This window comes from Spinacia oleracea, chromosome 4 (genome assembly GCF_020520425.1).
Source record: "Spinacia oleracea cultivar Varoflay chromosome 4, BTI_SOV_V1, whole genome shotgun sequence".
Taxonomy (NCBI): Eukaryota; Viridiplantae; Streptophyta; class Magnoliopsida; order Caryophyllales; family Amaranthaceae; genus Spinacia; species Spinacia oleracea.
The window spans coordinates 145,575,824-145,600,276 of record NC_079490.1 but is presented as its reverse complement, the minus strand read 5'-3'; the positions used below and the strand labels follow the sequence as shown (position 1 = coordinate 145,600,276).

General features: G+C 35.7%; 2 protein-coding genes across 6 annotated transcripts in view; both read left to right on the top strand.

The window, feature by feature from the left end:
- Nucleotides 1–3,340: 3,340 nt before the first annotated feature.
- LOC110793854 (MAG2-interacting protein 2) lies at nt 3,341–17,438 on the top strand. Of its 5 annotated transcripts, none has more exons than XM_021998785.2 (12): nt 3,341–3,629; nt 3,748–3,796; nt 4,407–4,580; nt 5,875–6,076; nt 6,265–6,479; nt 6,615–7,596; nt 8,755–9,683; nt 10,077–10,165; nt 10,793–11,152; nt 12,856–14,053; nt 14,162–14,424; nt 14,567–17,438. In XM_021998785.2, the coding sequence occupies exons 1-12, from the start codon at nt 3,543–3,545 to the stop codon at nt 17,198–17,200; spliced, it is 7,182 nt and encodes a 2,393-aa protein (XP_021854477.2). In that variant the 5' UTR covers nt 3,341–3,542; the 3' UTR covers nt 17,201–17,438. The 5 variants fall into 5 exon arrangements, with proteins under 5 accessions (XP_021854477.2, XP_021854479.2, XP_021854476.2 ...); XM_021998787.2 differs by having other exon boundaries at nt 3,342–3,629; nt 6,633–7,596; XM_021998784.2 differs by having other exon boundaries at nt 3,342–3,629; nt 14,159–14,424.
- A 4,359-nt stretch (nt 17,439–21,797) lies between these two features.
- The window catches only part of LOC110793853 (SH3 domain-containing protein 2), a 6,773-nt gene continuing 4,117 nt past the window's right edge, over nt 21,798–24,453 (top strand). Inside the window, exons 1-4 of the mRNA XM_021998783.2 lie at nt 21,798–22,010; nt 23,912–24,028; nt 24,104–24,173; nt 24,272–24,423. Coding sequence (XP_021854475.2) covers nt 21,951–22,010; nt 23,912–24,028; nt 24,104–24,173; nt 24,272–24,423 — 399 coding nt within the window. The 5' untranslated portion in view covers nt 21,798–21,950. The remainder of the gene's footprint in view (nt 22,011–23,911; nt 24,029–24,103; nt 24,174–24,271; nt 24,424–24,453) is intronic.

Below are 24,453 nucleotides of genomic sequence, written 5' to 3'. Positions count from 1 at the left end.
CTTGCGGGTCATGCTCGTGTAGAGTTTGTTTTCACATACGAAACCTAAAGAGTACAGGATTTGTTTAATGATTAAAATTCCTAATCCTAAAAGATAAATTAATTAAATAAGAATTCTACTAGGATTCTAATTTAATTAATTCGTATCCTAGTAGGATTCAATTATTTATTCCATGGTCTATAAATATGAGTTAATGGCTCATAATTTATATCGAGTATTCAAGTATTCAAAGTGATTTTTGAGAGCAAAAAATCAGTCATATAATTGCCTACAATAGCCGAAAATTCTAAGTACCTTAAGGGCGATTCTAGTTGGTCAAGCTTAAGGCGGATCCGGACGTGCTGTGGACTATCTACGGAGGGACGACATTTGGAGTCCTAAAGACTTGTTCTTGTTCGGTTCGGGCGCAGCTAGGGAAGGCACGCAACAAAGTGTATGCATCTAAACTATGCTAAATGATTATGTGTAAATAATATGTTTTCCTGGCTTTATGGTTTTTCCGCATGATTTATGAATTGTCATATAAATCATAACCTAACACCTTCTTGAGGGGCAAATGTTGTGGGCAAAATTACCATGCCTTCGTGTACCAATGAGGATGCGACACATGGCACGTATTACGCCCCCTAACTCCCTAAGCAGAAACCATACGAAGACTAGACCACAGCATGGGTATCAATCTACGTATCTACAATGTATATGTATTTGTATTTAAGAATTTATAAATGTATGTAATGTACCTATACCTGAAAAGGGGCCTAAGTAGTAGGTATTCCAAGTGGTATGAATAAGCACAATAGGCCCAAAAACCCCACTATTGCCAAAAGGGGCCAGGGAATTGTAAGGAGAAAGGACACATGTCCTCCTCCCATACCCTAGCCAATCATGTAAAGGGAATATTAGGTCATTCCCACAAAAATCTAGTAGTATAAATAGTCCCACTTCCCGTGAAAAAGGGGTCACAATCAATACATTCAAGAGCAATTGCTGCTCTGCCTTCTCTCTACTTTCTCTCTCTATAAAAATACAATCTTGTGAAATCCTTAGAAGTTACCGGAAAACCTCCAAGGTATCTCACCGGAAAAACCCCACAACACTAACCATAAATACAAGATTACAAAATCACAAAAATAATATGGAATAATACTCACATAATCTATCATTCACATATAGGTATAAAACCAAAAAAAAAAAAAAAAGCAAAATATTTTATAAGGGTATTAATGTACTTTCACCATTGATATTAGGGCGATTTTAGCAGAATAGGACGTCGAATAAAAATCCCCTATCAATTTGCGTCTCTTTTAGTATAGTACTCCGTATATAGATGTTTGTTAAAAGTCGACTAAAATATAAGTCAATTGTTTAACCTAAAATATTTGGAGGATCGTTTTTAAGTAGAGTAGGACTACGTAGTCGCGCATCATTTTTCTTCTTTACTACTTCTTTTTTTTTTTTTTGAATAAACCAATTTTATTTTCACGGTTTTTGGTAAATAACTTCAACTATTAATATCTTAAATTATCGATTAGTAAAAATTATAAAAAATGGTAGTATTATGTAAGTATTTAGACAAATCCAACAAATGCTACGGAGTACATGCTATGTTCATCATAATGTATTAATAATCACCAAAAGATAGAAAAAGTAGAGGTATGTACGTGTGAATATAATAGCTAGTGTAAAATAGTTGCATTTAAAATTTTTAGGAATTAGGTAGTAAAGTAGTAGATAGGTTAGATTACACAAGTTTTGTTCATGTTTAAAGAAGTTACGTACATAACTTTTTTAAAGTAGTAAAATATTACTATCAATGGGGACTTATCGAATTTAGTTGCTAAATATACTACGTATAAAATAGTATAGTACAATCAATGACGGGTATACTTATCACATTTAGTTGTTAAGATATTATAGAGTACTATTGTAATTTTTTTATTACACTCTCAGTCATACTTGATTGATTTTCTAATTTATTTGTATTCGAGTTATGTAAGTACGAAATACAAATAAGTTTTAAATTTTTTATACGAAGTATAAAAATCTTACTACGTACTCCGTATACTGGATTAATTTTTATAAAAAGATATTCTTATATTGGTTATATTTGTTACCAAATATTTAAAAGGTATGGAGTATATAATTTAAAAAATATTCCTTATGTATAGAATGAAATATTTGTTTTTATTTTGGGGAAAAGAGAGTCAAATATTTTTTGAGGTAAAAGTTAACAAAATAATTATAGAATCAAGTATTTTATTTTTTTATAATTTTTTTAATATTTATAAGAGAGGTCAATCAATGAGTGACATTTGTCATCACCACATTGATTTCCTCTCTTTTAGTATAATATATATATACCACATTGATTTCCTCTCTTTTAGTATAATATATATATATATATATATATATATATATATATATATATATATATATATATATATATATATATATAGATTTAAAATTTATATTTTGAAAGCATGTTTTGAGAAAAATTTAATATTATTTCACATAACTATATTTGTCAATGAGAGAAATGAAGAAAAAAACCAGAAAAGATAATATTAAGAATGTGAAAATCACGTAGTTGAGTTTTCTCAAATCCGACCGATTTTGTTACTTACTCGTTTTTGTTGTGATTTAAATTTGTAGGTACTAAATGCACTACAAAAAGAACTAAATGCAGGATAACTTAATAAAAACTGACCTGTAGGGATGGGCATGGGCCGGATCTGAGCCGGGTCTGGTGAGACCCAGACCCGGACCCATATTTTTTAGGCAGACGCAGACCCGCCCCAGATCCATTGGGTCTGAAAAATTCATACCCATACCCAGATCCAATGGGTCTAATGGGTCAAAAATGGGTCTAGTGTTATTTATTTATTTTTGACATTTTTGTCTTAGAAAATTTTTCCGCGCCATTACTTTAACCGATTTACCATCACATATTCACATTCGATACATAAAATATCACAATTCGCAAATTAGTGCCAAAATACTAATGCATGCATGTATCCAATTAGACTATTTCTAATTTCTAATAATTGACCGGGTTCATGGGCCGGATCTGGATCGGGTCTGGATTTGAGAATATTGAACCTAGACCCAGATCCGTTTTTAAACATATAGATCCAGTCCGCCCCAGATCCGTTGGGTCTCAAATAATTAGACCCAGACCCTTAAATATGGACCGGGTCTAACCGAGTCTGGATCAGATCTTGGACCCATACCCATCCCTACTGACCTGCACTTGAGTGATAAAGTGATCCGGAACAGCACAAGCTGATCATAAATTCGAGACCCGAGAGAACCCGACCCGGACCCAACCGATGTTCTGTTTTGACAGAACTCCCCCTCCCCATCTGATTCACTCTCACGTCGCGACCTTACTTCATTGCTAACATCACCGTTTAACCAAGATCTGCGCTTTCTCTCCCCACGCGTCAACGACGGTGATTACGGCGGTGCGCCGCTTGTGATGGTGGTCACATAGAGTATATACAGTCTCTCCGTTGAATCATACTAATTTCATAGTTTCTTCAATGGCGAAGGAAACCTTGTCGGAAATTCTCTATGAAACACATCATCACGCTTCTGGTCCTTGTTTCCCCAATTACCCCCCTCAACAGGTCTGCAACTACCATCATACATTCCATAATTCGTTGGATTTTGTTAATTGATTTTTGTGGCAGTTGTTTGAGTATGATTTTTGATTGTTAACTGTGATTATTTTTTTGTTAATTTCAGGTAATTGAAACAGCTAATCTAGGAGTATTATCCTTGCTTTCAACTCGAGGTATGTTAAAACATATTTTTTCTGTAGCAATTATTTTGCACGTGTGATGAGCGAAGCGAATTTATGATATCGCAAGCGAAATTAATCACTACGCTTTAATTATTTTGTGATAATTAATTAAATTTGTTTTAGAGTGTTGATAGGACTAGACTATGAAAGCATAATTGTATTGAGGTGCTCTTGAATTTGGAAAAATTTGTGGTGTATTGAGTGTAGTCTTTGACTCTTTGTTGAATCGAAATGAGCCGGAAACTGAAATTTGGAAATATCTATGTGCAAATGGAGGTATGATGGTTTCCCTAGGTGCCTGGTCAATTGACTGTTATAGTTGCATGATTTGGTTGATCATGTGAAAGATTATTCAGGAGCTTTATTTTTTATGTTTAAGATTTTTTTTAAATCTTTGATTGGGTATTTGGGTGTGGGAATTGATAATTTTTTCATGTTTGTTTATTTTCGGAATTTTCTTTATCTTTGTTCTCAACCATCCTACGGGCTACGGCATGGTTTCCTTGTCCTCCTTTTATACATCTTAACAACAAAGAACTACAAGGTAGATTAGTAGTACAAGGAGATTTCTTATGAGCTCTCTTCTTTGCGCTTCTTTTAGGTCTGACTCAAATTAAAGAGAAATGGACTGCATATAGACAACCGAAGAAATTAAAGAGGTTGGTGGCATTGTTTGTGTCTCCGAAAGGTGAACGAGTGGCGGTTGCTGTTGGAAATCATATAACCATTTTACGGAAGGATGAGGACTATCAGCAACCATATGGGACTTTTGCTAGTAAGATTTACTATCTAATTAGTAGTTCAGAAGTTGATGAAATGATGTTAGAGCTGTGGAATCTTAATGTTTTGATCAGGCATTTTGTTTGCTAGTTATTAGACGTTTATTTATTTATTTCAAAGTTTCTTTGTTACAACATATTCTGAAGTTTTCCGCCACATCAATATCAAGATTATCCGAATGCCTCTGTAAAAACTCTCGCTTTGGCAGATAAGGGGGATTGGATTGTAAATATGCAACCTTACTCATGTAATAGCTGAGAGGGTGTTTCCAATTAACCATCATCTGATACACAAACCATATGTCATTTCAAAAGTTAACAAAGGCGGAGCTTAATGAACTTGATATAATTCATTATAATCCATAAGTCGAAAAATAGATATATAAACTATGTGTTGAATCTCTCTTTGGAGGAATATTCTCCTTTACCAATGTGCTCTAAGCCTCCAACTCAGATTCAAGTTTGCAGATCCAACGGTTTATCACGTAAAAACGTTTTTTTTAATGGAATTCTCATGAAAGTTCTTAACTTGACGTATAGAACCCAAAATACCCAGTACAAGGGTTTATTTGAAGTTACGTTTAAAACTGAAGGGAGTAGTAGGTAGCATATTATGTTAGTAGACTTGATTCGTAGATAGTAGATTTTGTTGAAGTAATTGACAAATTAACAGTTCTTGTTTTACTTTTCGAGTGTACATCCCACGTAAGATCATGTGCATTCAAATGCATTTTATTTTACGTAGTATCATCATTCATATGGTAAAATATTATTATCCCAAAGGCTAACTAGGCCTTTCAAATTTAAATTACATCGTCTCTTTATATCTACTCCTCTTATCAGTACTCCCTAAGATTGCACCGATTTTCTTTTACGGTTCCCATTGAGTTTGCCCCATGCCAAATTTCAACCAAGTTAATAAGTGATTTCCCTATGGGCAATCTTAGTGGGACGGAGGGAATATACTAGAAGAGAGTAGATTCACCCTAATTGTGAAAATGTTTGAAGTCTTTAGTAGACTGACTAGTCAAATATTTTACTTGAGGTTGAATCTACTCCTTTTGCCCCAATCTACTATCACCCCCTTTAACATCATAATGTTTAATACAATTACTAAAACATTGGTAGATTCCTTATCTCAGTATTAAAATCACCAAGTATCTTACACTTTGTGAAGAAGTGAAAGTTGGATAGAAAACCAAAGAGCAAAAGGCCTGCTGGTGGCTACAGATATTGATAGCTTTGATACTGCAACTTTTACAGGAAAGTTAATGTGTTACGTTTGTATAGGTAATAATACTGGTGCGTTTACTCTTGGAGTATGGTCAGAATCTCATGACGTGCTCGGAATTGTTGATGACGTGGACACATTTTATTTCATCAAATCAAATGGTGAAGAATTATTAAGAATTGAGCGCAGGCATCTTAAAACGACATTGCCAATTGTGGGCCTTTTTGTGCCTGATGTTACAGAGACAAGGGGGTCTCTCCTGTAAGTTTTCATTCAGTGTTATGGTAATGACTCAATCAAAAGGGGGTTTACCGAGCGTAGAGATGTTTCAATTTCTTTCCTGTGTTTTGGGTTCATTGTGTGGAAAAAACTTGATTTTTGTCTGTTTTCATGTCAAATTGTGATGGCCACTGCATTGTATATTTGGCTTAATTACTTTAGTTTTGCAGGTGTAACTTCAATTTTCTTACTTCAGATGGAACTCTTCATTGCATTGAGACCAGCCAGGATCTCAGTGCTTCTCTCTCCTCAATACGGACATGGAGTGACATAAAGAGACAGTTTTCACTAAATTTCTTCGGTTTAGACCACAATCTAGAGCATTCGTTGCTTGTTCTAGTTGGTGGCCCTACCAATATATCTCTGACTACAAGCAGCCCTACTGGTATTCTAGTTTGTAATTCGTATCTTTTACCACATTTAATTGGCGTTTGTCTCTTAAAAATTATACACAAGTGATGAGCTTTTAGAAATTTTCTAAAAGAGTTTTTAAGTTCGGGTCTTACCTAGTCTTTTATAGTTGTTGTTTCACCTACAGGATGTACTCTCTCTGTATGGCGCTGGAGTCCAAAATCAGATTTGCTACATGTCAGTTCTCTGCAGTTCGAAGGCGTTTATAGCAGACCAAAAGGCTTTAGAGGCCTGATTGTATCTCCAAAGGTGTTGATATCACCTCATGGAAAATTCATTGGTACCCTGGATTTGAGAGCACGCCTGAGCATATTTAAGCTCAATGTTGATAGCTCATCTCTTTCTCTTTTTGCTTGTGGAGAGACAAACAACAATTTTCTAGAAGACATTGTTGATTTTACTTGGTGGTCTGATCATGTGTGCACTGTAGCCAAGAAGGGAGGTGCTACGACCATGTTTGATGTCATTAGTGGTAAAAAGCTTCTAGACAATGATCCTATGTTTTCTGTGCCTGTTTTAGAGAGAACTACTTTTTTCTCAGGAAAAGTATTTGTTTTAGATATTCCGTTGCTTAGAGAGAGACAAAATTATGCTGATCAGTTAGACATAAGTTATATTCATGACATAGAGCAGTATACCGAAGGGAGCCTTAATCAAGTTGAGACATCAAGACTTTCATGGAGGTTGTTGTCATTTTCTGAGAAATCAGTTCCTGAAATGTATGATGTCCTTATTAACAGTCATAGATATCAGTCTGCTTTAGACTTTGCTGATCGTTACAAATTGGACAAGGACCAAGTATTTAAGTTTCAGTGGCTGCACTCGGCTCAAGGAAGCGACGAGGTGCATATGTTTCTATATAATGTCAAAGATGAAGCTTTTGTGCTTCGTGAATGTGTTGAGAAAGTTGGGCATACTGAGGATGCAGTGAGAGATTTACTTGCATATGGACTTAACCTGACTAATCGCTACAAGTTTTCTGCACCTGAATATGACATATGTGAACATGTATGGGATTTTCGTCTGGCAAGACTTCAATTGTTGCAATTCAGGGATAGGTTGGAGACATTTCTTGGAGTAAACATGGGCAGGTATTATTTACTTTGTAAACATTGTTTTGACAAGAGTCTGACAACACACACACTTCATTGAAATTTAATTTTGCAATTTTCAGTGGCAACTGTAGAGTATATGGTTATAAACTGCGAGCAATGAAGGGTCTGCTTAGCAGAGCTTTAGGTCTTTACCTGATGAAATGACGATCTTGAATTCCAATTGAAAGTTTTCTGTTGGGAATTGAAGAAATATAAAGGAAAGGAAAGAGATATTCCGTAACAAATTAAGAAGAGAAACAATCAGTTAAATTTGTTTCCTATGTATCTTAAAAAAGTTAAATAAAAAAATGTCTCCTGTGTAACTCTGGTGCAAACCTTGAAGTTTTTGTGTTAAATATGGCCCCTTCTTTGGCCACATTGATTGCTCCCTTTTTTCAAAGTATTAGACACTTATGAGTTTTAACTTAAGGTGGTGTTTGACCATGAAATTTTCTGACAATCTAGGAAAATTTGCCAGAACTACCTTAAAAGACACGTTTTTGTGAAAAACTACCTTTAAAGAAAAAAGAAAGAAAGGTTGTAAAAAACTACCTTTTAAAGCAAAATGTTGTAAGAGGCTACCTTTGGCCGGATAACGGCTGTTGACCCCTTTATTGGAGTTGAGTTTTTTGCTTTTTTGCCCTTTCCCCTTCCTTTTCCCTCTATTTTGACCCAAAATTTTTGCTTTAGAAGGTAGTTTCTTGCAGCATTTGTTTATAAGAACTTGTTTATACAAGGTAGTTTTGACAAATTTTCCAACAATATATGTCCATATAATTTTATGAACTACGTGTTTGTAAAAATTATGAAAAGAAGGTCTTATAAAAAGATTACATAATATTAAACAAATTTAAATGTCGAAGTTGATAAAAAATTTGAATATGTGATATTACTTTGAATCAAAGGCAGTACTACTGTACTAACTCTGAGAAAATTTAACCGAAGTATCTTTCATGAGTAAATTTACAGTGGAAACTTGTTTAGAGATGAATGGTGATATTAACTTCTATGTCTTTTCTATTTGTGCAAATTATAATTGTTTTCTGCTTTTTAGTTTACTGAAGTGCTACCATCAAGTTAGGATACCATATAGCTTGGTATTTCGTTGCTTAAAGGTACCACTGACCCGTTGCTTAATGACATAGTGTTGCACAGGTTTTCTTTGCAGGAATACAGCAAATTCCGCAAAATGCTGATTGATGAGGCAGCTGTGAAGCTTGCTGAGAATGGAAAAATTGGAGCTTTGAACCTTCTGTTCAAACGACATCCTTTCTCATGCTCGCCTTTTATTCTGAAAATTTTGGGTGCTATACCTGAAACAATCCAAGTCCAGACTTTCAGTCAACTCCTTCCTGGAAGGTCTCCTCCTTCAGTTACTGCTCTTCGAGAGAAAGATTGGGTTGAATGTGAAGATATGCTGGAATACATCAGACGGTTACCTGAAAATGATGAAAGATCTGTGCTTGTCAGAACTGAACCTATTATCAAGCAGCTGTTTGGGATTTCGTGGCCATTGACTAATGAGATATTGATTTGGTACAAGGAAAGGGCCCAAGAAATCGATAACTTAAGTGGACAGTTAGATAACAGTATCTGCTTAGTTGACTACGGTTGTCGTAGGGGCATGTATGAGTTACAGCAGTTTCTTGACGATATTAGGTACTTGCAACAGCTTGTTTATTCTGAAGGAAATGATGATGAGATGCATTGTCCTATCAGTCTTATTGAATGGGAGCATATGTCTGACTATGAGAAGTTCAAGACCATACTTAAGGGTGTGAAAGAAGAAAATATTGTTGAAAGGTTACGTTTTCGTGCAATCCCATTCATGAAGAATAAGCTTGACTTGGGAGGAGAAGATCAGAGGGGTTCATTTTTGGTTCGGTGGTTGAAGGAGAATGCTGCGCAGAAAATTGAATTTTGCTCTGTGGCCATTGAAGAATGGTCTCGGGATGTACAAAGTGGATTTTTTGTGGATGAAATGGAAGCAGCGGAGTGTGCTTTGCAGTGCATATACTTGTGCAATGCTATGGATAAGTGGAATACTATGGCATCTATTCTATCGAAGTTTCCAAATGCAAGAGGTGAGGCTTATCCTACTGCAACCTGCCTCCATATGAGAAATAAAGGCTACTAGTTTCTGGATAGATAATGATGCACATTATTCATGAATTTGGAACTATCAATTATGATTTCTATAGTTTATGAAAAATGAATCCCCAATGGAGTAGATTTTGGGATTTTTTTGTTTGTGATTTGTTTATTGTGTCTGAAATTTGCGTCTCAACAAGCATGCCATTTTCTTTTGTCATCAGTGCCACATTTCTTTTTACTTAACATAGGAATGTATCAGCTGTCTATGATATTTGTTATATATACAAATTAAAAAACTAACATCTTCACTTTTGATAAAAGAAATCTGGAGTGCCAATAAATGATTTTGTTGCTGAGATTATGCGACGTATATGGACATGCAGGTAGTGACATTCGTTCCGAGGGCATAGAGAAAAGACTCAAATCAGTAGAGGGCCATATTGAAGCAGGCCGACTCCTGGCTCTTTATCAGGTTTGTATTTTATCATCTCATGCTCAATGATTTTTCTAAATTGTTTGAAGCTTAACTCTAAGCGTAGAAGAAATTCCATAGCTATTTTCTCATGCTTTATGATTCTGATGGATATTTGAATGCCAATTTGGATTCAGAAGAGAGTGCAAGAATAAATGGTAGATTGTTTTGAGCTTTTCCCATCGGTTCTAAATCTCTGTCTTTGAGTATTTTTACCGGTCTACAACTAGATACATGTGATATATCTTAATGGCAATTTTTCTTTTTTGCATTTCTGCTATTTGCTGGTTTGATTGTATGGTTTTAAGTTAAGATTTCTTACTGCACAACAGCCAGTATGAATACCATCAGCTGGTGAAATTTCATATAAAGGAGAGTAAGCTGAATTTTAGCCACTCACAAAGTGATTAATTCTAATAAAAAAACAAAGTGATTAATTTTCTTTCCAAAGATTCTATATTTTCTGTGTTTTGAGCATTTCAAATAGGTTATTGTTTACATTTTACATGTGTTTGAATTTTGAAATGGAGTAGAAGGAAAAGGATGGAAAGTATCATGGGAAGCGAAGCCAGTGAAGTACTCTCGCAAGTTGATTCATTTTCGACTCCCTTGTATTTTGTACTACAGGTTCCAAAGCCAGTGAGTTTTTTTCACGAGGCTCAGAATGATGATAAGGCTGTAAAACAAATTCTCCGTCTTATCCTCTCGAAATTCGCAAGACGTCAACCTGCTCGATCGGACAACGATTGGGCTAGTATGTGGCGTGACTTGCAGTGTTTGCAGGAAAAAGCCTTTCCATTTATAGATTTGGAGTATATGTTGATGGAATTTTGCAGAGGACTGCTCAAAGCTGGGAGATTCTCTCTTGCAAGGAACTATTTAAGGGGTACAGGAACAATCAGTTTGCCAACTGACAAGGCAGAAAGCCTTGTGATCCAAACAGCAAGGGAATATTTTTTCTCAGCATCAAGTCTATCTTCCCCCGAGGCAAGTTTCGTGCTTTTGAATATATCTTGTTCTTGGTTTTTTTATTAGCTTTCTCGTCATACTTCTGCTTGTTTCCAAATGAGTGCCATGAGGCGTCATACTTTTGAGAAGCAACTCCCGTTCCCCACTTAAAGGAAAATGAGAAGAAAACAATGGCTTTGTTTTTCCTCGTACCTTTTGTCCCAGCATTTTGGTTGATCAGATACATAGCAGTACATCAACCCACACTACCTCAAAAGAACATTAATCTGAAAGGAAGCAGCTACGTTTAGGAAGGGCTTCACTTGGGGGCCCTAGATTTACAAACCACGACCTATTCAAGTTAACCAGAACCCCTCCTTGCCTTTCCGAATTTTCTTTCTTGGTAATCACACATTGAACTCTCTCTAAAGTCGGCATTAAAACATAGTAACAAGTACACCAGGAAACAATATTTATGCTTCCAAAAAGTAAGGTTCCGTTGCTCCCTGTCTGTGGTACACCAGAAGATCAAGAACAGCCATATGCTGAATATGTTCGTCCTTTGTCTTCTGTAAGCTTCTTCCACTTTCTTTAAATTGATTGGTCCCTTCTCTTGACCTGCACCACCTGTAAACAAGAGTAGCACATTTCCGGCTCTAATTGAAGGTAAGATGAATTATTACACATAGAAGGCATGCAGTATTGCAGCACCATCCATAGTGTTGTCTGATACTCCCTCCGTCCCATAATTATCGTCCTGTTTGACCAAAAACACGGATTTTAAGAAAAGTGGAATATAGTACATGAAAAAGTGGAGTAAAGTACAAATAATGATTGAGTTGTGTGGAAAAGTGGAATAAAGTACATGTGAAAGAGAATATAGTACATAGGAAAGTGAAATATAGTACATGGGTGGGGTTTTCAATTCATTTTTAATTAATATAGTACATGAGAAAGTGGGGACCTTAGTAGCTAAAATTAGAAACAGGACTATAATTTTGGGACGCCCGATTTAGAAAACAGGACAATAATTTTGGGACGGAGGGAGTATGTTTTAACTGCTAACATATGATGTTGTGTTTAGGGATATACAGCATATGCCACTCCCAGGAAACCATTGGACCTTGCTTTAGTGGACCCAGGACATTTCAGGACCTTGCTAACATATGATGTTGTGTTTAGGGATATACAGCATATGCCACTCCCAGGAAACCATTGGACCTTGCTTTAGTGGACCCAGGACATTTCAGTCTGTTCTTATCTTTAAAGCACTGGAGATAATGTATTGTGTTTTTGGGATGGTGCAGCCAGTCAACCAGTCTAACTTAACAGGACATACCTTCTCCAGTCTGGTCTGTGATCTGTCTAAATTAGGTTGCTGTTCCACCAACTAATCATGGTTTGACAGGCATCAGCTTTCGTGGGCACTTGAATGCCCACAGAGCAATTCCAGTGAATACAACTTCTGACCCCCCACCTCCCCAACAAATGGGACCTACAGGAGGCTCTTTGTCTTTACTATTGTACACTTTTAGTTGCTATATGTTCTTGTGCACTCATCATCTTTTAGTCTAACTAATATTTACCAAGAAATGGTTGAGTGATTGTGTGATGCAAAGCTTAACTTTGATAACATTCCTCCAGTCCTGTGTTTTTATTAACATTTCACCTTATTAATATAAACAAATTGCTAACTTTAAAATCCATTCATCATAATATCATATTACCTCAATTTGATTCAGATCTGGAAGGCCAGGGACTGTCTTGATCTCTTTCCTACCAGCCCAACTGTTAGATTGGAGGCCGATGTCATTGAGGCATTAACAGTCAAACTACCCAACCTTGGTGTTAATGTTTTACCCATGCAGTATAAGCAAATAAAGGATCCTATGGAAATTGTCAAGATGGCTATTACTAGCCAGGCTGGAGCGTATATAAATGTTGATGAAATAATTGAAGTTGCCAAGCTTCTTGGGTTAGGTTCTCAGGAAAATATATTAGCTGTTCAAGAAGCTATAGCACGTGAAGCTGCTGTTGCTGGTGATCTGCAGTTGGCTTTTGATCTATGCCTTATTTTGGCTAGAAAAGGCCATGGTTTTATTTGGGATCTTTGCGCAGCGATAGCTAGGGGTCCTGCAATTGAGAACATAGATTTAGGCTCTCGTAAACAGCTTCTAGGCTTTGCTTTGTGCCATTGTGATGATGAATCCATTGGTGACCTGCTAAATGCCTGGAAAGATCTTGACATGCAAGCTCAATTTGAATCACTAATGATGCAAACAGGTACACCTGACTTTGTTGTCAAAGGTTCCTCTATTATTTCGGCTCCTGGTGTCACTGCTCAATCTGGAATTGTTGGTGACTTTTCCGAGGATGAAGACACTTATTTGAGTAAAATTAAGGTGATAATTTATCAGGTTGCGAAACCTCTTCCTGTGGCAGATGGGACTAGTTGGGATGACGTCTTAAGGGAGAACCGGAAAGTTCTATCTTTTGCTAATTTGCAGCTTCCATGGTTGGTTCAATTAAGCTGTGAATCAGAACCGGTAAAAAATTACTATCCCATTTCGGTGCCTGGAAAGCAATATGTTTCAGTAAGAACCCAAGCTGTAATAACTATTTTGTCCTGGTTAGCTAGGAATGGATTTGCTCCTAGGGATGATCTGATTTCCTCTATGGCTAAATTCATTATGGAACCACCAGTTACGGAGGAGGATGATGTCGTGGGTTGCTCGTTCCTTCTAAACCTCACTGATGCTTTTCATGGTGTAGAAGTTATTGAACAGCAGTTAAAAACAAGGGAGGACTACCAGGAGATTTGTAGCATTATGAATGTGGGGATGGTATATAGCTTGTTGCACAACTCTGGAGCGACGTGCAAAGATCCATTTCAGAGGAGAGAGCTGTTATGGAGAAAGTTCCAGGAGAAGATTAGTTCAGGTAACTAACACTTTTTAGTTTATATTTAATTGCATGGAGACTGGTTCGATACAATTGTACTTTTTAGGTTTGTAATAATCTAAGTGATATTTTGTCTATTTTTAGAAGAACTGGATAAAGTCGAAAAAGTACAGGCCACATTTTGGAGAGGCTGGAAACTGAAACTGGAAGAGCAAAAGCGGATGGCAGATCGTACACGGGTGTTGGAGGAACTAATCCCTGGTGTAGAAACTGCACGCTTTTTATCAGGGGATTTGCAGTACATGAACAATGCTATCATGTCCTTTATTGACTCGGTGAAATTGCAAAAGAAACCTATCTTGAGAGAGGTGTTGAAATTAGCAGACACCTATAGCTTGAATCGCACAGAGGTAAAAGCTGACGTATCTCTCCGCGTGACTCATTTCTTCAGTTGTTGTTTCTTCAGTTGTTGACACCCGGGCACACAGATGTTCATGCATCTCTAATGTTCTGCCTAAGATGTCATTAATAGTGTTATCTGTTCTTCTCCAGGTCTTGTTAAAGTTTCTTGCTTGTGCCTTAGTTTCGGAGGTTTGGAGCAATGAGGAAATCGATGCTGAAATATCAGATTTTAAGGGAGAGATCCTGGATTCTGCTACAAAAACTATTGATGTCATAACTTCTATCGTGTATCCTGTGATTGACGGGTGCAACAAGGCTCGTCTTGCTTATCTTTTTGCGCAACTTTCAGACTGTTACCTGCATTTGGTGGAAACAAAAGGTTTGCACCCCTCAGAAATCCAAGATTTGGGAGATTCATCTGTAACATTGGGGCATTTTTACCAGGTCCATGAACAGGAATGCTATAATGTCTCCTTCATAACAGACCTGAACTTCAAAAACATTGTAGACATTAATTTAGGCAGACTGAACTCTGCTCATTTCAATGATGAAGTTCTCCGTCATGTCAATGAATTTACCGTGGAAGCATTGGCAAAAATGGTGCAAACGCTTCATAGTACCGTTGCTAGTGTAAACCCTAAGGATATTGTATCATGGCGAGATGTGTATAAACATCATGTTGTAACTTTGTTAGAGAGTTTGGAGTACAGAGCTAAAAAGATTCATCTTGAAAATCCCGATAGCCTGCAGAGCTTGCTAAATGACTTTGAGCAGACCTATGATGCGTGCAGAAAGCACATTAGAATCTTGGAACACCAGTCTGCTTTGGTCATCATGAAGCAGTACTGCAGTGGAGTTGTCCCTTTGCATTTTGTCAGAGAGAGTGTGCACACTGATGTATCTTTGAAGGATTGCCTTATTGTGCTTCTGAACTTCTGGATGAAATTGAATGCTGATATGGTGGAAATGGCTGAAAGTTCAGATGAGAAGTTAACTGCAGTTTCTTTAATGATATGCCTCAAAGTTTTCATGAGATTAGTGGTGGAGGGAAAAGTTACACCAAGTCAGGGATGGGGAACTGTATATTTCTTTGTCAATTGCAGCCTGTCAACTAGTCCTGCGGGATATTTTTCTTTCTGTAGAGCCATGATTTTATCTGGCTGTGAGTTTGGCTCTGTGGAGGCTGTATTTTCTGAAGCTCTTTCGGAATGCTGCTCAATTGACCAGGGTATGAGCTCCGATACCAAGGGTGGGAATAGTTATTACCTTCACGTGTGTAACTTATACCTTAACATACTAGAAAGTATTTTGTCAAACTTAGTTCACGACGATAGTCAACGACATAGTTTGCACAACTTGCTATCTTCTGTAAGTAGATTGGAAGGTGACCTGGAAGTTCTGAATGGGGTTCGCACTGCAGTTTGGGAAAGGATAGCCAAGTTCTCTGATAATTTGCAACTGCCAAGTCATATTCGAGTATATGTCTTGGAGGTATTGCAATTCATTTTGGGTAGAAAAGGTAAGGTATCAAGAGAGCAGGAAGGCAGTATCCTTCCTTGGGAAGAATGGAATGAATGGAGTTCCTCAAGTAAGAATACTGAACTTACAGAAGAGCAGGCACTTCCGAACCAATCAGAAGGACCTAACAGGTTTAAGAATTCCCTGGTTGCCTTGAAAACAACTGAGCTTGCAGGATCAATTTCTTCACATATGGAAATAAGCGCTGATGATCTCTTGACAGTCGATTCTGCAGTTTCTTGCTTTGAAAATTTGTGTGAAACTGTGGATACACATGCACATTTTGAGGCTCTTTTAGCCATTTTGGGGGAGTGGGAAACCCTCTTTCTGGTGGAGAAAACAAAAGAAGCTTCTGCAGAAGTGTCAGGAGTAACTGATGCAGACAATAACTGGAATGATTGGGGTGATGAGGGCTGGGAAAGGGAAAGCTTTCTTGACGAAGAACCCATTCAGGAAGAAAAAACTGAATCCTCTGTCTCTATACATCCTTTGCACGCATGTTGGATGGAAATTCTAAGGAAACTCATTATGCTGTCCCGATTTGATGAGGTGGTGAAATTAATTGATCAATCTTTGGAAAGACCTGAAATGGTCTTGATCAATGAAGATGATGCGAGCAATCTGAGTAATATGTTAATTGATTCTGATTGCTTCATGGCCCTAAAAACAGTGTTATTGCTTCCATATGGAACAATACATTTGCGCTGCTTAGATGCAATTGAAAACAAGCTTAAACTGGAAGGTATCCCAGAGAACAGTGATAAGAACTTGTTAATTCTTGTTTTATCTTCTGGGATTATTTCCACTATAATCTCTAAACCAGCACATGGGGCTACATTCTCTTACATATGTTACTTGGTGGGTGAATTTTCACGTCAATCTCAGAACACCCTTGTATCAAAGTCAAATCAGAATCTGATGATAGATGATGAGATTGAAGGGTTCTGCCTTACTTTTGTACAAATTCTGTTTCCTTGTTTTGTGTCAGAATTGGTGAAGGCAAATCAGCAAGTTCTAGCTGGATTTCTTGTTACTAAATTTATGCACACAAATCCTTCTCTTTGCCTGATTAATGTAGCCGAGGCTGGCCTCAGCAAGTATTTGCGAAGCCATATCCAGCTACTAGAATGTCGTGAATCTGCTGCTGAATCAAGAATTGCTGCTGAATCAAGAAAGCCAGAGATTCTAGGACATACACTTTCCAACTTGGAAGTAAAGCTGAAAGACTTGATCCCATCTGCATTGTTATTGCTTCCAAATAGTTAGCTATTGTTATAGTAACCCATTGGTGTTTACTGTTTAGGTATACATTGTTGAGTCAGAGATTTATGTTTTCGGCTAGAGAATTTTTGTATTTTTATAAGAATTTTGTTTTAGCAGTAAATATGTAGGGAGCTTGTACATGTCTTTTGCTCTGTTGAATTGTACATCTGGTAAGCTGGTTGCTGAAACTTAGTCTGAAACTTGATGCATAATTAATTCCGTAACGAATGTAGATTTCTTAGTTCTTTCTTTTTAAGCTGTAAATGTGTCTGCTGGTGAAACTTTTATAGGTCTTTTTATCCACTGTAGGGAATAGAGTAAATGTGCTTCAGACGATCAAATAAATAATAAATAATAATGTCATTTTTCCAACTTTTAACTCTTAATCCTCTTTTTATGTGCAATTCCTCTTTAAAAGAAATTAAAGAACATATTATTCCACAATAACATCCCATAACTCCCTGTAATTTACATTCTAGTAATAAATAATTATAATAATAATAACAATAATAATATAACAATAGTAATAGTAATAGTAATAATTATTAAAGATGCACATTATAATATAATTAATAATAATATTTAACATTATAGTAATAAAAATAATAATAAAATAACATCATTAAAGACGAAAATGCACACAATGTCGTTCTTTTGAACTGAACTGAATGAAACTGAATGGAGCTGGACTGAACCGAACGGAGTGAAATTTAAATTAAAACCAAAGGAACATGACCTAAAATTTGATTTAAAGTGCTTGAAAGTTACCAGATTATAATGTAAAAGTTACCTATTTGTTTAGTGATATTTTTTCAAAATCTATAATAATGCATAAAGTTAACCCTTTAATCCTTTAAAACTTTTATCCTCAATTATTTTTAATAATATAAAAGTTAATCAAAACAAGATAAAGTTATCAAAATCTGGATAAAAGTTATTTGGATATAAAATAAATTTATTTGCAAAAATTCTTATTTACAAGTGGTGTACAATAAATGTTGTACACCAAAGTTTAACTTAAAATACTTAAAAGTTACTCTCTCCGTCTCTTTTTGTTTTTTACGTTTGGTATTTTGCACGCGTTTTAACGACTAATTAATGTGCATTGAGATTCTTCTAAGTTTTTCATGTAAACGAGGAAAATTACGTTTATTTATAATGCTTTCACTCTTATCAAAATTCTGATAGAGGGGAAATGAGAAAAAGTTAATATCTTTATGGAAAAGTGTGAGAGATTAAATGACTAAATTGATTTAATTGGTTAATATAATAATTGGGTAAATTTTTTGATAGAATATTAAATCATTTATGTGATAATATAAAAGGAAATGTAAAGAACATTTTGAAACACCAAAAAAGGAAAACGTAAAAAACAAAAAGAGACCGAGGGAGTACCTTTATATATATAAATACAAACTTTTGTATAAGGCGGTCTTTTCGTAAGACCGCCTTAATGGCACTTAGTCTGCCACGTAATTTGCTGACGTAAGCATACATTTAGCTTTTTTAATGAAAATATATATGCGTATTTATCATTTCATCTCATTTCATTTTCACCCTAATTCATTTCTCACTCCTCAGAAACTCTGCCTTTCTCTCTCTTCTCGAATCCTTGCCTGCCCAAATCGCCGTCGGAGATGGCTAAGAAGCCGACGGAACAGATAATGGTGGTGGCTTGTTGAGGTAATTCCTCATCTCTCTCCTTCATCTGGATTTCTCTTTTCTATCTCCTCTGAAATTCTTCAATTTTTTCGATTTTGATTTTCGGAACCCTAATTGTTGATGATTTGTAACAGAAGAAGCGACGACAGTGGTGGTGGTGGTGGAGGAGGAGAACAGCGAAGTCGATTGTGGTGTTTAGCAGCGGGATCCTGGTGGCCGGCGGGATGGGGAAGTGAAAACCAGATCGGCGAAGGAAAGAGATGAAGGAGAATCCGGCGTCGCTGCCGTCGCCAACGAAGGTTGTCGAAAATCTAATCTCCTTCACGCAACCTATAAATTTCCGGCTTCTCTCTCGCTCGAACTAAATCTTCAAGGTATGTAATTCGTTTTTTTTTTATTGTTGTCGATTTTGATGGTTGAAGCTATGTTTACGCTAGAGTTTTTGGATTTTGATTTTTGATGTAATTAGGTCAACTCTTGCGATTTTGTTTTTGATTCGATTAGGTTTTTGTTTCGTTTCGATTGAATTGATTAGGTTTTTGTGCAATCCTTTAGGTTTTTGGTGTCGATTAGATTGGATTGATTAGGTTTACTTTTTTCAGTTTATGTGGATGTAATTGATTTGTTCTTGTTTCCGGCAGGAGGAGGAGGCTTTGCGGTGGTGGCGGTCTGGCTGATGGTTGTGCAGTGTTGGTGCTGCAGTGTGATGCCGATTATTGTGATAGAATCGCTGCAAACTGAGGATTCGTAGCTGGAAGTACTGGTGTTTTAGTTTTAGTTAAGAATTGTAATGTTTTAGTTACACATTTTTTGTATTTAGTTAAGAATAATTATGTTTTAGTTTTAGTTATAATTTTGAAATAATGGTCTTCTCAGTGGAATTGCTGGATTGATTTTCTATGTTTTAGTTATGAATTTTTAAGTTTTAGTCACGATTTTTTTTGTTTTAGTTAATTTTTTTTGAGTTTTAGTTACGTATTTTTGAGTTTCCATTCAGGGCTTTAGTTATGATTTTTCGAGTTTTAGTTATGATTTTACCTGTTTAAGTTACGATTTTCTTGGTTTTAGTTAATATTTTTTGAGTTTTAGTTATGTATTTTTGATTTTCAGATAACGAATTTCAGATTTTTAGTTAAGATACAAAATTTTAAGCATTGAAAATAATTGGGTAAGCAATTGAATCAATTAGTTAAAATTTAAACTAATAAGTTAAGCTTCAGAACCAATTAGTTAAGCAATGTAATAAATTAGTTAAGTAATGTAACATATTAATTAAACCATGCAACCAATTAGTGAAGCACTAGAATCAATTAGTTATGCGCTGGATATAATTAAGTTAATCACTGGAACTAATTAGTTAAGTTTAAAGTTCAATTAGTTAAGCAACGAAACTAATTAGTTATGCAACGAAATCAATTAGTTAAGTACTGAACCAATTAGTTAAGGAATTAAATCAATTAGTTAAGCATTGCAACTGATTAGTTAAGATTTTATGAGTTTTAGTTAATAATAAGTTTGTTTAAAATTAATAACTATTTGACTCATAAGTTTAACTATTTGTCTATATACGTTAACTATTTTGTTATTCAATTAGTTATGATTTTTATTATTTTTAGTTATGTTTTATACTAGTTTAGTTAGTACCAAAAAAAATTGAAAATTTTAATTTTGAAAAAAAATGCGAAAAAATAATAATTTAAGCCTGAAATTCAATTAGTTAAGCCTGAAATCCAATTAGTTAAGCCTGAAGTCCAATTAGTTAAGCCTGAAAAAAAAATCAAAAAAAAAAAAAATCAAAAAAAAAAAAAATTAATTTTTTTTTATAAAAAATTTAATTTTTTTAAAAAAAAATTACATGCTGACGTCAGCATGACGTCAGCACACGCGCCAACATGGCTGCCAGCAAGACTGCCAACAAGGCGGTCTTTCCTGTGAGGCGGTCTCACACAAAAGTTTCTCATATATAAAAGTTATAAATTTTTTAGTTAAATGTTTTTTCATTTTAATAAAAAAATATTTCTTCAAAATCACTAATAACGTACTTTATCTTTTCATAAATACTCGCAACGTTTGGTATTTTCACACTATTCACATATTCCACTTTGATTATTGTTGGTGATTTATATGTCAAATAAAACATAGTCACGTGGGATCTTGTTCGATTCGCCTCAATACGTATTTTCAAAATATCAACTTTTTATAATTTTTGCTTGAAGTGAATTTAAGATATTGACGATGTAAATTATGCATTGGCATGCGTGAAAATGACAAACGTTGCGAGTATTCATGAATGGAGGAAGAATAAAATTAGTTATTTAACCGTTTAAAATGTTTATCCATCAACTTTTTGTTATAATATAAAAGTTAATCAAAACTAGACTTGATCAAACGGCGGGCCGAGCCGGGCTTGGGCATAAAAAATCAGCCCGCTATGTTGGGCTGAGCTAAGATTCGGGCCAAAATTTTATGCCCAAACCCGTTATTTTCGGGCCTAAAATACCGGGCTTTTCGGGCCAGGCCAAATTTATAACTAAAAAGTGTATTTTTGTGTTTCCCAGCCCAAAAATTAAAATTTTCGGGCCGGGTCGTGCCGGGCCCGGAAACCGGGCCGGGAAATTCTGCCCAAAGCCGCAAAAAATTGGGAGGGCCGGACCGGGCTCGTCTTGATCAGGTCTAATCAAAACAAAGTAAACTTTATAAAAAAAACTATATAAAAGTTATCTTGGTGTTCAATAAATTTATTGTACACCTTTTGCGCACAAGATCTTTTAATTTATTTGCACCCTGTGCGAACTTTTAATACGGAGTACACATTTATCTCACACACCGTAAGATGCGACCTGGGTCGGATCGACATGTAGATGATGTAGTCGGTAAATCGGTCTGCTATGCGTAACAAAAAAGAAAAAAAAATAAAAAAATAAAATCAAAGTACCTGTAAAACTGAAAAAAAAGCTCTGATTTCAAATCTTTCTAATTTCTCAATCTTCCTTCTTCTTTCTCTCTCTACAACGTTCCTTTTAATCCCTCCCCGCGCCTCCCCGCGAGCAGCAAACACACAGAAAGAGAGAGAGACACATTGAGTTTGTGAATGGAAACTATCAGAAAGCAAGCTACCAGGCTCCGCGAAACTGTTGCTAAGCAACAGCAGGTTTTTTTTTAATCGTCAATTACTTCTGATTGAACCCTAAATTCATACTTATTCATCAAATTTCAATCTATTCTTCGCTTTATTTGATATGATTAGCTCATTATCAATTATCTTTGAGCTTAATTTTCACTGTGTATGTTTAATTTTGATTCATTTGTTGATTTTTATTTTCAATTTGGAATATGAGATCATCATTTTGACTGTTTTGTCGAATTTTGGGGTTAATTGAGTGACCTGATCAATCTGTCATTGGTTTTTCGATCTATTTAACGCATCTAATTTTAGGTTAATTGAAAAGTTATATACTTTCTTGGTGTTGAAATGCGATCAAAGTTCGACGAATATTGAATCAGATTTGACTGTTGGAGTCTGGATTGATTTGATGCATGCTAATTTCTTGATATCCATGAATCTACATGCTTAATATTGGAAGAGATGGAGTGCATTTATTTATAATTTGGATCTTGATTGGATGAAGTAGGAGTCTTGATTTGGAGGGCATTAGGAATTATTGTCCTAGTAGCGTATGGCAGTGAATTTGATCAGCAGAATTTTAAGAAGGATGGTGTTTTGGAAGATTAATAGTTACGGTTTAACCTTATTCCATTGGAGGAGAAAAGACGAGTAATATTCAACTGATTAATATGAAGTAGTTTGTAAGGTTCTTCTGGTGGTGTCTGGAAAATCCGTATTTAACAGCTTTTACAAGCTGAAATTTTTGAAAGAAGAGCAGCTTTCACATGGCATGCAAACAATCATTCAAACATGAGAGATAAACCTGGTCTATGTTGTTTGTAATTAGGGATGTAAATGAGCCAAGTGAGCTGAACTTGAACATTAATTTTTCCATCAATATTTCTTCGTTTATTAAGTGAATGAGCGTGATCCCGGTTAACCAACATATCATCTCTACACATTTGAAGAATATGATAGACATAGAGGAGAAATTGTGGTCAAAATCAAGTTGCATGAATCTTGGTGTGTCAAAGACATAGAGCAGAAATTCCCTTGCTTCGTGGGTAAATTGCAGCGAGTTTTTTCATGAGCTGTTCTTGAGTATATTGGTTCTTCTACAGCCCTGTACATACCAATTACCGTGTGTGACTGGAGATTAGTGCATTCAGGTTGTAACGATTCTTACTTACGCACTACAGTGAGTTTCTTAATGATTATGTGCTACTGTGCTAAACATGAAATTCATAAGAAGACTTCTCACAACAGAACCTCTACAAGTGATATTCATGCAAGTAGGACATAGGTGAAGTAGTAAATTGTTAGAAAACATCTAGCTTAGTAATGGTATTAATTGATTTGTGAATGTTAGGTAGCTTAACTAGCAAAATCTTTGGAGCTATGTATCCAAGATTTATCATTCATTATATTCTGTTTGTTTGCCTTTGTACCTCCTTGGGCACCAAAAGAGAAAAAAAAATCTCAACTTTTTATTGTGCTGTACGGAGTATTATGTTTCATTGCTTGTCATACTTAAAATAAACAGAGTCTGAGCTTCTTAAGCTTTGTTTGATTCACTCAATTATTCCTTGTTTGAACTATTCTGAAATTATCTGAACTTTTTGAAACTTATTTTTAGCTGTAAATTTAATTTGGTAACCCACATCTGAACTTTATCATCACTTATATACCCTTAACATGGATTATATATTTTGACTTTTTTCCTGAATTGAATATTTTAAGGTTAGAAGAACAAGCTTTTGTCTACCAAAATTTCTTCAGCCCCCTCTCTGCTAACTTATATACCCCTAAAGAATGTTAAGAAGGGGAAATTTACGCCTACTTTCTGGCCAGATTATTTGCCTGTCGTCACTTGCTCGGCTGAAGCTGAATGAATGTCTTCTCTACGATGGGCTTGTTTATCTTAATGATTTGTATCTGTACTGCAGGCTGTTTTAAAGCAATTTGGTGGAGGATATAACTCGGATAATTTGATTACAGACGAAGGGGAGCTTAATCAACATCAGAAACTTGAGAAGCTTTACATATCAACACGGGCCGCTAAGGTTGCTTGATTTTCTGGGGTGATCTATAAGTTTTCTCCGTGGATTTTTTACTTATTCAATGTTTTCATGTTTCAGCATTTTCAAAGAGATATTGTGCGTGGAGTTGAAGGTTATATTGTTACCGGGTCAAAGCAAGTTGAAATCGGTAATTTTCCACCTATATAACCAGTTTATACATCGGCTTCTCTTACAAGCCAATGTAGTTTCCTGTGTTCATTAGTCTTTATGTGGCACATGTACTAGGAACAAAGTTGTCTGAAGATAGCAGGAAGTATGGTGGAGAAAATACATGCACTAGTGGTAGCACGTTGTCCAAAGCAGCTGCCAGTTTTTCCCGAGCTCGTGCACACATGGAGAAGGAGCGTGGAAATTTATTGAAAGCTCTGGGTACACAGGTCTGGTCATCTCTGGTTAATGATCAATGT

Coding starts and splice junctions, on each gene's coding strand:
- LOC110793854 (XM_021998784.2), top strand. CDS start 3,543: ATGGCGAAGGAAACCTTGTCGGAAATTCTCTATGAAACACATCATCAC. Junction 3,797..4,406: donor ATCCTTGCTTTCAACTCGAG/GTATGTTAAAAC, acceptor CGCTTCTTTTAG/GTCTGACTCAAATTAAAGAG. Junction 14,054..14,158: donor CCAGGAGAAGATTAGTTCAG/GTAACTAACACT, acceptor GTCTATTTTTAG/AAGAACTGGATAAAGTCGAA.